The following is a 14,827-nucleotide window of genomic DNA, read 5'->3' on the forward strand; positions in this document are numbered from 1 at the left end:
TCTACATTTCTCACACACTGAGTTGAGAGTTGAGTGAGAGAAAACTATGAGTTTCAGAAGTATGTTGAAAGTGAGTTTCTTAATGTTGCTTGCCATGACTTTGGCAGCAACTAGTGCTCATGCTCGCTTAGACCTATTTGGCCAGCTCCTTACCTCCAAGAACCAACCAGACCCTAATTATGGTAATTTCCTGTAAGGAGTTACCTTAGTTCAAGTTCAACATTTACATGATCATATTATTGCTTGTCTCTGTTTCTTCCCGTTGTTAAAATTAGTTGAATTATATCATAATAGACGTATACTATTGGTGTAATTGATTAATTAATTAACTTATATATACGTTATTGTTCAATTACAAGAATGCCAGAAAATTCCATTTCTACTGTGTGGCCGTATATGTGACTCATGCACCTGCGATAGGCGTGCGCCAGAGCTTGCAGAGTGCACTTGTTCACAGTGGAAACCATTTGCAGCACTCCAAAAATCTGGTAATTTATCTAAATTATGAGAAAATGAAATAATTTTGTTGTTCTCTATCCATATTGTTGTAGTTGAGACATGATAATTGATATATTGTTTTTATTTTAACTCATATGAAAAAATACACATTTTTTTAACTCTTTTGAAATTATCCACATAGATGCATGCATCAAAATCAACGAGGACCATCTATATGGAGTAGAACTTTAGCTCTTGATATATAATTGAACTGGCCAATACATATATGTGTGTTTCATACGAAACATATATACAGTGCTCAACAATAAACTTCAACAACTTTCTCATTGAAAAAGAGAAAAAAGGACTCAGATTTAGAATAGACGAAGAGAAGAACCGGTGAACTAATACAGAAAAAAGGATATAAGTTTAGTCATGCATAAGGATCAATCGATGACGGTTTAAATTAAGAAAGGGCTTCTATTGAAAAACTATCCGACATTTATCATTGAGTACTTGTATTTTAATATACCATTTCTTTTTCGTGCAGACGAAGCACATGTGCAGGTGATAGAAAAAGAAAAATCTGCTATTCAAGTTCAGTCTTCAGGCACCATTCCATATGCAGAATGCATAAAAACTTGCGATAAATGTTTTTGTACACTAAGGTGGCCCCCTGAGAGCAATGTGTGCTTTTGCGGAGACAACAAGAAGTCCAAGAAGCCAGTTGCTTTAGTCCAAGAAGCGAAAATGAGTAGCAGCAACGTGAAATCAGAGATAATGCCATATTCAGAATGCCAGAAAAACTGCAAGCATGTATGCGCTTGTACACTAATTTGGCCACCTGAACTATCAACGTGCATTTGTGGTGACTACATCAAATCATCAGCCAATGAAGCGGCCGGTAATTAACCCATTTGAATCAATAATCATTAAATACTTTCTTTATCAACAATACTAAATATCTGTGTTACTAACTACTAACAAGCTCATACTTGCAGAAGAATTGCATAAAGAATTGGACTTGGTCTCCAAGCCAGTTGCAAAATCAGTGGGAGGCTTTATTCCATATCCGGAATGCATTGAAAAATGTGACGAGTGCGTAATTTGCACTAAGCCTTATCCAATTGAGCTTGCATTATGCTATTGTGGTAAAAAGACTGATTCTGACTCCAAGAAACCAGCAATCGAATATGCGGGTAACTAGTTTCAATTCGATTTTATGTTCTTTGTTTGTTAACTTAGAGTTATTCATTTGCGTAGTTATTTCGGTAACATTTTTCCTATTACTTGGCATATATAAGTGGTTCTAAAATATTGATATGTGTTACTAACATATGCACGCATGCAGAAAAATTACTCACAGAATTGGCCGTGGCCAAACCAGTTGCAAAATCAGTGGGAGGCTTTATTCCATATCCGGAATGCATCGAAAAATGTGACGAGTGTGTAATTTGTACAAAAAATTGGCCAATGGAGAAAGTATTGTGCTATTGTGGTAAAAAGACTGATTCCGACTCCAAGAAGCCAACAATCGAATATGCAGGTAACTAGTTAATTCGATTTTATGTTCTTATTTGTTTGTTAACTTGGTGTTCTTCCCTTGAGTATTTATTTTTATAACATTTTTCCCATCTTACATGGCATATATATTAATTGGTTCTACAATCTTGATATGTGTTACTACCATATTCGCGCATGCAGAAAAAGTACTTACAGAATTGGACATAGCCAAACCAGTTGCAAAATCAGTGGGAGGCTTTATTCCATATCCGGAATGCATTGAAAAATGTGATGAGTGTGTGATTTGCACTTTTATTTATCCAATCGAGGCTGCACTATGCTATTGTGGTAAAAAGACTGCTTCCAACTCCAAGAAACCAGCAATCGAATATGCGGGTAACTAGTTTCAATTCGATTTTATGTTCTTTGTTTGTTAACTTACAGTAGAGGTGGCAAACGGGCCGGCCCGGCCCATTTTAAGCAGCCTAGTTGTGCTTCGTGCCGTGCTTGGGCCGACCATTTATTATCGTGTAGGGCTCGTGCCGGCCCATTTACTGAAATATTAAGCCCGACCCGGCCCATGACCCTTCCCATATCGTGCCGGGCGGTGCTCGTGCCGGGTCAATAACGGGCCGTGCTCGTGCCTACGTACCCACTATAAAACACGATTTTAAAATCTTAATTTGAACAAATAAAAATTACTTTTATTTAAATATTTAGAAAATTAAAATAAATTAAGTTTTACAACGTTTTTCTTAATCTTAGCTTTTTAAGATTAGATTTCTAATAATTTTTTATATTCCACTATAAGAAAGAAAGAAAGAAAAAACTCAAAATATATTGTTTTTAGTATATTATTGTGAGATTAATCTTTACTAATATAATGAAGATTTAGTATCTATTATTCTTTCCTTCATTCTATAATTGTATTATTATTAATGTCTTTATTAATAAACATATATTTAATATTTAGAAAAAATACTTATGTCAAAACAAGGATATAATGTTTTGTTTCATTATTTTGATAATATAAAAGAAAGAATTTGTGGAATTGTCATGAGATTTTATATAAAAATGTCTCATATTCAAATTTCATCATTGTAGTTTTTTAATATTTTTAAAAACAAAATGAAATTTTGTGTTTGTAACGGGCCGGCACATAATATGTCTTGCTCGGGGCGTGCCGGGCCCATTACAGGCTCGGGCCAATGGGCCAATAATTTTATGCCTAGCCCGACCCGTTATTTTAACGTGCTCAGGTCGTGCCGGGCCACTAACGGGCTTGAGCTGTGCCGGGCCCGTGTCGTGCTCGTGCTTAGTGGCCCGTTTGCCACCTCTAACTTACAGTTATTCATTGGCGTAGTTATTTCAGTAACATTTTTCCTATTACTTGGCATATATAAGTGGTTCTAAAATCTTGATATGTGTTACTAACATATGCACGCATGCAGAAAAATTACTCACAGAATTGGCCGTGGCCAAACCAGTTGCAAAATCAGTGGGAGGCTTTATTCCATATCCGGAATGCATAGAGAAATGTGATGAGTGTACAATTTGTACATTGATTTATCCAATTGAGAAAGCATTGTGCTATTGCGGTAAGAAGACCGAAGCTGAAGGCAGAGCCCTCCCCATCTAGCTTAGCTGCTAGCTTCTTCCCCAAATGGTCGAGTTCGATGATAAATAAAAGGGCTATAATTTGTTGGATTTACTCCTACTGATAATGCCCTAGACTTCCTTTAAGCTGCCTTAATGATGTGTTTTAAGGCTTTAGTTAGTTTCTATGTAGAATAAGCTTGCATTTGTTTATACCTATATGTAAGCGGTCTTAATTATGCTGTATGCTTGTTTTCAGTTTATCAACTTGTTATGAAAATAAAGTTTACGAGCAAACTGGAAAATTTTAGGAACAGTGCACGAAATTTGGCCCAATATTAATTTTCGTACACGAAGTTACAAATTATGAACTTTGGTACATATACTTATAAACCCGACCAACTTTTTATACACGACGTCAATAACCCCGTCAGTGGGAATGTCATTATCCATATAATGAAGGGTAGAATAGGGTTTTCACCGCAAACTCATCTCTCTTCTCCTTCGCACAACCCTTCTTTATAATCCCTCATCTCTCTTCTTCTTCCTACACCCTCCTCCTCTCTCAGCCCTCCGATCATCCCTCTCTCCCCACCACCGTCCCTAATGACGTTATCAACGTCAAGGCATCGATATTGATTTGAATCGCAGTGACACAGACTCTCACATAGACAAAGCGAAAGAGAGAGCTGCATAATCACACTGGAAGAATCTGAATGATACATGCTGGAGAAGAACCACACCTTTTAAGGCGTGTCGGTTTTTGATTCCACTACCAAGAGTGGTTCGCCGCATTTGAGAACCGGAAGAAGAAAAAGAAGCTAGAGACGAAGGAGAAGCTGAAATTGCGGTGGATTGCGGTTGGAATCGTCGCCGTGGATGGGGAAATTTATGGTGGTATGATATCGGATTACGAGGTGACGGCGGCGAGAGAGAGAGAGAGAGAGATGGCGTACGCCAGAAAGAAGAGATGGAAAGGTTTGGTGGTTTGAGTCTTAGACCTGGTTATGCTTTCTATGCTCGTGCCTCTTCTCTTCCTTCTCGGTATTCACAATGGCTTTCAAGGTGAGTGAAGCCTCTACTCCGTTCACACTCACTTAAGATTTGTTTCTTCTGTTTGTATCAGATCTGATTTGAAATCGATTTCGTGACTCTAGTTCTGGATCTCTCTCTCTCTCTCTCTCTCTCTCTCTCTCTCTCTCATATGTGTTACCTCTTGCTTTTTGTGTTTGCAATGTGCAGGATATGGTTCGAAGCAGTCGAATTCGCCTACAGTAAGGACTTAGTTTCTGGTTTGTTTTGGTTAGGTGGAGATTTTGTGCAAGAATTTCCCAGAAAACGTTTTATAAGAGTTTTGAGAGAGATGAATCTGTGGAAATTGATACTGTGGAAATGGGAGGTGCTAATTTTGGTTTCGATTTGTGGGAGGCTAGTTTCGGGTTGGCTTAGGATTATGGTGTTCTTTGTGGAGAGGAACTCATCCTGCGAAGGGACTGTTATATTTTGTTTATGGGATCAGGAAGGCTGTTTAGAACTATATTTGGCTTGGCCTTATTTGATGGGTTGGCATTTCGGGTTGATCAAGAAGGGTGAGAAGGAAACAAATGGTAGAATCCAAACGAAGAAGAAGAACACTTTGTATTGAGGTATGAAGAAGAAGGAAAAAAAAAATCTGATATTGCAGAGAGAGGGGAGAGAGGTTTGGAGAAAATGAACAGTGAAATGACATATTTACCTCTCAAAAATTGCCACGTTTCACACCTTCTAATGGCGTCATTAACGTCGTGTACAAGTCTTTGGTCAGGAACAAATGTTCGTGTACCAAAGTTCATAATTTGTAACTTCGTGTACGAAAATTAATAGTGGGTCAAACTTCGTGCACTGTTCTTAAAATTTTCCCCGAGCAATATTAGCGTTAACCCTAACCTTTTAATTGTCCGGCTATTGCAGAGCTCTTTCTACTCTCATTAGAAAAAGAAAAGAAAAAATGTCATGAATAGAAGAATTAATATACAAAAAACTCAAGAAGAAGCTCAAGCTTCTCAATTATCTTGCTACTTATAAGATGCTAGAAAATTTAGTCTAACATGTGCAAAATATGTAATATTGGCCGCATGTATACCTTATCTATAATTGAACGGCCAACCGATATAGTTAACCTGGACCAATTGTTTTTTTTTTCAATGAAGTAACCTGGACCAGTTCCTTTATTATTTTTGTCACATACACCTTAAAAAGGAGAAAAATCAGAAAATTATTGTCCCTAGACCATTATTTGTCATCAGGAAGTGAGAGCCCCCGCCGTACAATTTCTGACCTAGCTGCATCACCTGCATGCCATATATCGACGTGGATATGAATCATATCATGTATTGATGTACATACGACAAGAAGAAGGAACCGGCGCTTGGATTTGTATATCTAGGCGCAGGCGTCGGTCGAAAGATGAAATTATTTGAATAAAAAAATTTCTATATTTTGTGTCCTAATGAAATTATTTAAATAATAAAATTTCTATACTCATATAATATATATATATTTACACGCACATCTCTCTCTCTCCATATATATATATATATATATTTGCATCGCTTATTACATTATTTCTAATTGAAAAGCCAATCAATAAAATCTGAACTAGTTTATCACTCTTAATTAATACATGTTAATTCCTTTATTTTTACCATATAAATATTCACCGAACTATAATTCCCATCATTGTCTTGGATCTTAAAGGGACAAAAAGGTTTGTCCATATTACCATTACCAGAGCCGGACCTGATATGAGGCTCGTGAGTCAGCCGTCTCAGGCCCAGTGTCTCATTGGGTATAATTTTTTTCTAGGGGTATTTAGAAAAAGTATTACGTAAATAAAATGTAAGTCTTTTACTAAACAATAAGATTGGATTAGTAGGCAAGTTGTATTTCTTTCTTTTATGTTACTCCTAGCTTAGATTCGAATCCTCTTTCTGTTGTATATTTATTTTTCTTTTCAATTTTTTTTTTGTAAACATTCTTTTGGCTATTCTTTTGTATAATAAATATAGGCCCATTTTTATTTTCCGCCTCAAGCCTTAAAATCTCAAGTCCGGGCCTGACCATTACTCGTCATCAATGCAAGAGCCCGTGAATTATGTGGACCTCATGCATGTGTGTCGCAGTGTGGGTTATGATAACTTCTAGACTTCAGCCTAAAGTCACGTGTATTTCAATTGGAAGTTTGGAACGTAAGTCCATGTCTTTAGATGGAAATTATTCCATGCACCGACGGTGTAAGTGACCCAATCCTTATAAAATAATCTCAACCCTTGATATTTATTATCAACTTTATTTTTAATAAACAAAAAGTGTATTTAATGTAATCTAACCATTCATTTATGTTGGTGCAAGTGCACGGCGGTGATCTGAATAATCTCTCGTCTTTAGAAGTTTAGATTCAAATTTGTGGACCACCCTCATTCGGTGGTCAACATCGGTGGTCAATAGACGAAGCAAAGAGGGTTGAAGCACCAAGGAAAGCTAAGAAATAGAAATTCGATAACTCACCGTTCCGGGGTGTTCATTTGTAAGGAATATATAAGAGTGAGGAAAAAAAATTAAAGTTAAAGAAAAACATCACTAATAATTATTGAGTTATGACTTATTTGATACATTTTTCTTTTTTTTTTTATCAAGGCAAAACTTCATTAATAATGAATTGGTTACAATAAGTTTTGAGCAACATCTCTTACACAGAAACAACCACTAAACTACACACTAGAACTCTAATACTCAATGAAGACTTGCCAAATGGTGAGCAAACTTGGTGCCATCACGTTTCACAAAATAGCAACTACAGACTTAAAAAAAGACTCAACTCATTTGATATTTAATTTACTTGACTTTTCAAAAATATCACTTAACTCATTAACTTTAATATCCATATTTCACATAACTCACTCTCGTCTATTGTGTCGTTAAAAATTTGTACGGATAGAGTTATTTTCGTCATATAAATAAATATTAAAATAAAAATGAATTTTTTTGAAGAAAGTGTTAGATTTCTTTTTCAAAATTTTATAGTTTAATGATAATTCCTAATAAAAAAGGATTTTTTTTAAAAAATTAACTTTAATTTGAAAACAAAAAATAAAATATGTCATTTTTTTATTTAGAAAAAATTATTTTTTTAAGTAGAAATGTCTAATTTGTGTTTCGAAAAATATATTTTCAACTTCTAATAAGAGATTTAACGGCAGTGAATTAAGTGTAAGTCTGTAAGATAATGGCAAATGTGAGTGAGTAAAGTGATATTTAAAAAAAATTGTAAGTTAAGTGGCGAACGAATTATAACTCAATGATTATTAGTGATTTTTTATTTAAAAATTATTCTTACTCCTCTTTTTGCATGTACTTATATTTATCCCTTGGGCTACTCACTTTTGAATTGTTTATTAAGGTTGCCCAACTTCAGTTTGACTATGTAACCTTTGCTCAAATGCTCAATACATTAGTGGACTTTGATAGAGATATCAGATTACTATCGTGCTAAAACAGTTTGACCCCGCCGTCTTGCTCGTCATGCACTCTGTACATTACGTACTTACCACTCTGTTAATAAGCCAGATTCTTAATAAGAAGAAATCCACCTATACTACAAAGTGAAGGGCTCATGATTCATCAAAATATGGATTGTTCTAAAAACTCTTTAGTCTAAAAGTAAGAATTCATAATGAAATCATTTAAATAATTATTTCAGTAAAATAAAAAAGAGTAGAAAAACATAAATATAAAAAAAAGATTAAAGAAGTGAATTGAAGGATCTTCACTAATCACACATGTATGACAGGAGTACTATGAGATACTAAAAGTGAGAAAATTTAGGGTCAATTTAAAACATTAAACATGTACAAAGATGTGGCTTTGAAAGGATATGAAGGGGAGATGCTTCAATAATTGGGAGCGACAAAGGTAGAAATTGAAAGTGATTGTCTTGTTGCTATACAATTTGTTACTGATCAAGTTGGTGGTCATTCTTTATTAAGCAACCTAGTAGGTGACATCAAGGATTTATGCAAGTCCTTTCATTTCATTGAATTGCTTCATGTAAATAGGCAAGTAAATTATGTTGCTCATAGATTGGTTAGCCTTGCTTTTGAATCCTCTATTCAGACTGAGTGGTTCGCTTTTGCTATAGATATTATCTCGAATGCCCTGTTGTATGATCTAAATCATATTTGATGAATAAAATCTTTGTTCTTTCAAAAAAATACGCCGATCTATAAAACCGGGACCAATTTATCAACGTTAGTTACTACACGTTAATTAGTCATGTTTTTATTTGTAGCATATTCAACAAATGTACATTATTGTCCATATCACTACAATTTGTCATCAATATCTAGAACCCGTGAAATTTCTTACTCGACTTTGATGGACCTAGTATATCCGCATGCATGGATGCATGAATAAACGTAGGTATAATGCACTGGAAACAAACAAGCTCCCTGAAAAGATGGCGGTGACTGCTCTAGCTGGCTCTTGATGACGTTGTTGTCTTCCGCCCTTGGGGAGGTACAAATACAGCCGGAATGCAATCTACACATTTGATAACTGAAACATTATAGGGCTACCTTTCCAAACGTTCCTGAAAAATAGAATATGGAGAAGTTGTCTACACTACTAGCAAAATAACAACACACACGGATTTACTGTAGTTAAAAGCCACAGAAATCCGTGTAAAATAGAAATACTAACAGAAATCCGTGTGCAATGAGTATAATTGGGAAAATATTTTCACACGGATATCTGTGTGAAAATCAATTCACACTGATTTCTGTATATATTATAAATTAGTTTATTTCGAAATCGTTAATTTTTTATGTTATGTGATTTATGGAGGGACGGATTTCCGTTACAATAAATTTTTGGTACAGATTTCTGTGTGAAATGAATATCACACGAATATCTGTGTGACATGTTAACACCGAAATCTGTGTGAATAAATAACAGTAACAGATGTCGGTGTAAAAACTAAAACCTTTTCAAACGGATATCCGTGTGAAAAGAACAATTAGCTACAAAATTCAGTGTGAAAAAGTATAGGTGTATATAAGGTTGACCACTTATTTGATATTGAAATAACGGCAGATTGAGTTAATTTTTTTACACAATACCTATTACTACACTATAAATAGATGCGTAATGTCAAATTTATTAATTTTCAATTTTTATTTTTTGGTTCGCACAAAATTCTTATATGTCTACTAATGTGGTATAACTAGTTTATTAGTTGTAAAGAAAAGTATACCTTCCATGAGCAACAATGTGGAGGAAATAGACTTTATCAAAATCGACCGTTGGATGTTGTCATGTTTAGAATAAATAGTTATGGTCAAAATTTCAACTATTTTTGTTATCGTTTAGGTCTCAATCCACTAGATCAACCCTGAACCCTAAATACCACATAAAACTAATATGCTCATAACCGCTCATTCGCAACTTATTTTTTCGGTCTGTCAACTCTCATACTGTCATGAATATGAGGTATACCAAATAATGTAAAAATTTTGAAAAGTTTATCTCCTCGTGCTTTTACTCCCCTAAGGGAAGTATATGTGTATATAAGGTTAACCACTTTATCTGATATTGAAAGAACAACGGATTGAGTTAATTTTTTTACACCATACCTATTAATACGCTATAAATTGATAGGTAATGTCAAATTTATCAATTTTCAATTTTTATTTTTTGGATTGCACAAAATTCTTATATGTCTACTAATGTGGTATAACTAGTTTATTAGTTATAATGAAAAGTATATCTTCCATAAGCAACAATGCGTAGGAAATAGACTTTATCAAAATCGACCGTAGGATGTTATCATGATAAGAATAAATGATAGTGTTCAAAATTTCAGCTATTTTCGTCATCGTTTGGGTTTCGATCTAGTAGGTCAACCCTAAACCTTAAATACTACATAAAACTAATATGCTCATAACCGCTCACTCGTAACTTATTTTTTTGATATGTAAACTCTCATGCTCTCATCACTCATGAGCAGAAGCTATATCAACTAATGTAAAAATGGGGTTTTGTCCATTTACACCATTTTTAGAGATTTTTTTCCCACTTACCCCATTAAGTTTTTTTAATTCTCTCTTACCCAAAACACTCTAAAGAGGTCTTCCCTAATACCCCATTAAGATTTTTTTTTTGTTTTTTAATTTTTTTTAATACCATTTTACCCTTACCCCTTTGTTACTTAGAGAGAGAGAGAAAATAGAAGAGAGAGAAACCATGAGAGACTTCGCCGGAGCCCGGTCACCGGCCGCCTGAATCCGGTCACCGGCTGCCGGAATCCGGTCACCGGTCACCGGAATCCTGCCAACTTTTGCCGGAATCGGGTCACCGGCTGCCGCCCACCGGAATTTGCTGAAAATTTCACTGGAAAGTTTTTTTTGCCCCCAATAGACGATTATCAACCATGTATTGCCCCCCAATAGATGACTATCAGCCATGTATTGCCCCCCAATAGACGAACATCAGCCTTGTATTGCCCCCCAATAGACGAACATCAGTCATGTATTGCCCCCCCAATAGACGTCTATTACCCCCCAATAGGACTTTCAGTTGCTAAAATGAGAACTAATCTCCCTAAATTTAGACAAATAAAACTTTGATTACAGAAAAAAACAAGGAGATTACATAAATTCAAAACGTCTATTGCCCCCCAATAGCTGTCTATTACCCTCCAATAGATGGGTAATAGACGTCAATTAGAGAGCAATAGACATTCAAAACTTTTTTTTTTCCTTTTTCCTTTCCTTCTGTCTTGTTACTTTAAAAAAAAAAAAAAAACTAGAAATTGATTTGGGCACCTAGAGAAAAGCTCTGGGCACCCAATCACCTTTCTCCTCTGCCACAGCCTGGGTCGAGCACCGGTGACGTCCAGGAGGCCATCGAAGACGTCGCGTGGTCGTCGTTGTCAGCGCCGGCCGAGCTTGGGCGAGCTGCAGCAGAATCCGAGCAAAAGTCGACCAGCACCGGCGAGGCAGTTGGACGCGGTCGAGCTCACCGGCGAGTTGCACGGAATCTGGGCGTTGCAACAGTTGGACGCGGTCGTTGTCAGAGCGACAGCGGTTGGACGCTGTCGAGCTCACCTGCGAGTTGCAGCGGAACCTGGGCGAGAGGTCAAACCTCGCCGGAGTTGGAGATCCGAGAGCGATGAGAGAGAGAGAGAGAGAGAGAGAGACAGAGAGAGAGCAGATCGGAGAGGAGAGAGAGAGAGAGAGAGAGAGAGAGCAGGTCGGAGAACGATGAGAGGGAGAGAGAGAGAGAGCAAACGGAGAGGGATGAGAGAGAGAGAGAGAGAAAGTTCAGATCGTGGAGTGAGGCACGATGTAAATTCATTAATTAGCTTAGGGCGAAATTGTCATTTTGTTTTAAAATGGGCAAGTGAGAACAAAAATCTCTTGCTGGGGTAAGTGGGATAATTTTCCCTCATTTTGGGGCTTTGGGTCAAGGACCCTGTAAAAATTTCTGAAATTTTATCTCCTCAAGGGTTGGCTCCCCTTAGGGAAGTAGAAGCATTTAAAGGGTTGACTGGTTTATTTCATGTCAAAATAACGGCGGATCGGGTTAATTTTTTTACATAATACCTATTAATACGATATAAATAGATGGGTAATGCCAAATTTATTGAGAAATTGTTAATTTTTTATCTTATGTGAATTATGGAGGGACGGATTTCGGTTACAATAAGTTTTTGGTGCAGATTTCTGTGTGAAATGAGTAATACACGAATATCAGTGTGAAATGTTAACACGGATATCCGTGTGAAAAAGAACAATTAGCTACAAAATTCCGTGTGAAAAAGTCTATTAGAGACAAAATTCTGTGCAAACAATTGCATGTGTTACTCAGATAAATATACACAGATATCAGTTACAAATGTGTAAGTATTTCACACGGATTTCTGTGGCAAAATAAATTGAAAGAAAATTATTATCAATAAAAATAAAAGTTGATGACTAATTATTTAGTTTCAAAAAATAAGGGCGGGCTAATTAATTTATTCCCGCTCAATATTTGAATATTCCCACGGATTACTGTGGATACTGTGTGACATGTTAACACTGAAATCCGTGTGAATAAATAACAGTAACAGATGTCTATGTAAAAACTAAAACATTTTCACACGGATATCCTTGTGAAAAGAACAATTAGCTACATAATTCCGTGTGAAAAAGTCTATTAGAGACAGAATTTCGTGTAAACAATCAAATGACAATTGACATGATAATTATTAGTTACTGAGGTAAATACACAAGGATATCAATTGCAATTGTGTAAGTATTTCACAAGGATTTCCGTGGCAATTCTGCTTATAATTTGGATTACTGAGGTACATACACACAAATATCAGTAGCAAATGTAAATGTATTTCACATGGATTTTCGTGGAAATTCCGCTTATAACCCGCAAATTGATCTGGAAGCTGTCGTAGGCAACAACAATTTGATATCTCCCCCAATTTCGAAGCGGTGTCTCCGCCCATTACTGCCTATCTCTATCATTCAATTCAATCTCAGTCCATCGCAGCCAATTGTGTGACCTGATTCGAATCGAGCGCTATAATTTTGAAGTTCCACTCACAGTAAAGGAGCTTTAGTGATTCAAGTTTGTGGCGTCGAGTTGATTGTGAATTTGTGGGGTTTGCGGCTTCTGGGTAAGTGAGCAAACCAAGTTGGAATACCAATTTTGTATGAAAAGTATTTATATAACAGCTATTTCAATTACTTTTTGTTGCTATTCTTGCATATATGTTCAGATCTGTAGTGTTTTGGAGACTCCAGAAGTCGGATTGCGAGTCATGAACATAGCGAGATCGCCTCCGCTGTGGGAGTACTGTAGAATAGCTGTAAATCTTATGTAATTATGATTCTTATTTATTTAGGTTATCATGTAATTATAGGAATGATTGTTTCCTATTAGGGTTAGACTACTCCTCTTGTCCTTGTATATATACCCCTTTGTGGGATGAATAGTATTATTATTGAAAACCCTAAAATCAAAGTATTCTTTTCTACTTGGTATCAAAGCAGGTTCAATCCTTTGAACTTGCCTACATCCTTTGAATCCTAAATCCTGAATCCTGAATCCTGAATCCTGAATCCTGAATCCTGAATCCCAAAGCACACCACAAACAGCTGCGTACCACCACCATTAAAATCAAGCCATCCCTGAATTTTTGAAACCCTAGAAAAACCAAACCTGAAAAAAAAAAAAAACAAACCCCAAATCCGTCAATGGCAGTTCAACGCCGACCAGGTCCTCCTCCAGGCTTCTCAGATCCTTCTCCACGCCGTCCTCATGACAAACCAAACCCATACGCAAACAAAAAATGTGTTGTCTGTGGGGAAGTAGGTCATACCAAGGAGCGGTGCTATGAAGTGATTGGCTACCCTGATTGGTGGGACTTCACCAGGAAACCGCGAAAGAATCCGGGCAAGGCGGCTATTGCTACTACAGAGGAAGAGCATCTCGACAATGCCTCCGCTAATGTAGCGCAGTCAGGTATGAAGGGTAAGGCTACTTTGAATAATACATGGATAATTGATACAGGTGCATCTGATCATATGACCAATGACCCTAGTCTTGTGAAAAACCTTAGACGTTCCTCTCAAAATATTGTCTCTACTGCTGATGGTACTCCAACTCCGGTCACCGGAGAAGGTTCTATTGTTGTATCTGATACCTTAACCCTTGAATCTGTCCTAGTTGTTCCCTCACTAGCTTATAATCTCCTATCTGTTGGTCAGATTATTTTAGCACTTGCATGTATTGTGACCTTCTATCCATCTTTCTGTGTGTTTCAGGACATTCTGACTCGGCGGATTCTTGGTTATGGTGTTAGAAGGGGAAAATTATACTACCTGGATCGGACAGAGACTGGAGAAAACCAGAAGCATCTTTTGGGGCAAGCTAATCAGATTAATGGGGTAGAGAATGCAAAGGAAGCAGTATGGTTATGGCATCGCTGTTTAGGTCATCTATCTTTTAGTTATCTTAAGAAGCTGCAACCTCATTTGTTTTCGGTTGTCAGTGATTTGGATTTCCATTGTGACATTTGTGAACTGGCCAAGAGCCACCGTATTTCATATTCACCAAGTCTTCATAAAAGTCCTGTTCCTTTTATGAAAATTCACTCTGATGTCTGGGGTCCTGCAAAGATTCCTTCTCTTTCTGGAGCTCGGTATTTTGTAACGTTTATTGATGATTGCACTCGCATGACATGGGTGTCATTGCT

The 14,827-nt window shown here is 36.5% G+C and overlaps 2 protein-coding genes across 6 annotated transcripts in view; both read left to right on the plus strand.

Moving 5' to 3' along the window:
• The window catches only part of LOC121048806, a 27,365-nt gene continuing 12,538 nt past the window's right edge, over positions 1-14,827 (plus strand). The window contains exons 1-7 of one of the 5 annotated variants that reach the window (XM_024335619.2): positions 2-182; positions 360-488; positions 989-1,342; positions 1,443-1,637; positions 1,790-1,984; positions 2,143-2,337; positions 3,393-3,830. In XM_024335619.2, coding sequence (XP_024191387.1) covers positions 47-182; positions 360-488; positions 989-1,342; positions 1,443-1,637; positions 1,790-1,984; positions 2,143-2,337; positions 3,393-3,580 — 1,392 coding nt within the window. In that variant the 5' untranslated portion in view covers positions 2-46 and the 3' untranslated portion in view covers positions 3,581-3,830. Of the gene's footprint in view, positions 183-359; positions 489-988; positions 1,343-1,439; positions 1,638-1,789; positions 1,985-2,142; positions 2,338-3,392; positions 3,831-14,827 lie in introns of those variants that run through there. The other 4 variants (XM_024335617.2, XM_024335618.2, XM_024335622.2 and 1 more) reach the window with 4 other exon arrangements.
• Positions 3,959-5,473, plus strand: LOC112195245 (mechanosensitive ion channel protein 8). Its single transcript, XM_024335624.2, has 2 exons — positions 3,959-4,602; positions 4,780-5,473. Exons 1-2 carry the CDS (start codon positions 4,508-4,510, stop codon positions 5,180-5,182), a joined length of 498 nt encoding a protein of 165 aa, XP_024191392.1. The 5' UTR covers positions 3,959-4,507; the 3' UTR covers positions 5,183-5,473.

Source organism: Rosa chinensis, chromosome 3, assembly GCF_002994745.2.
Source record: "Rosa chinensis cultivar Old Blush chromosome 3, RchiOBHm-V2, whole genome shotgun sequence".
NCBI lineage: Eukaryota > Viridiplantae > Streptophyta > Magnoliopsida > Rosales > Rosaceae > Rosa > Rosa chinensis.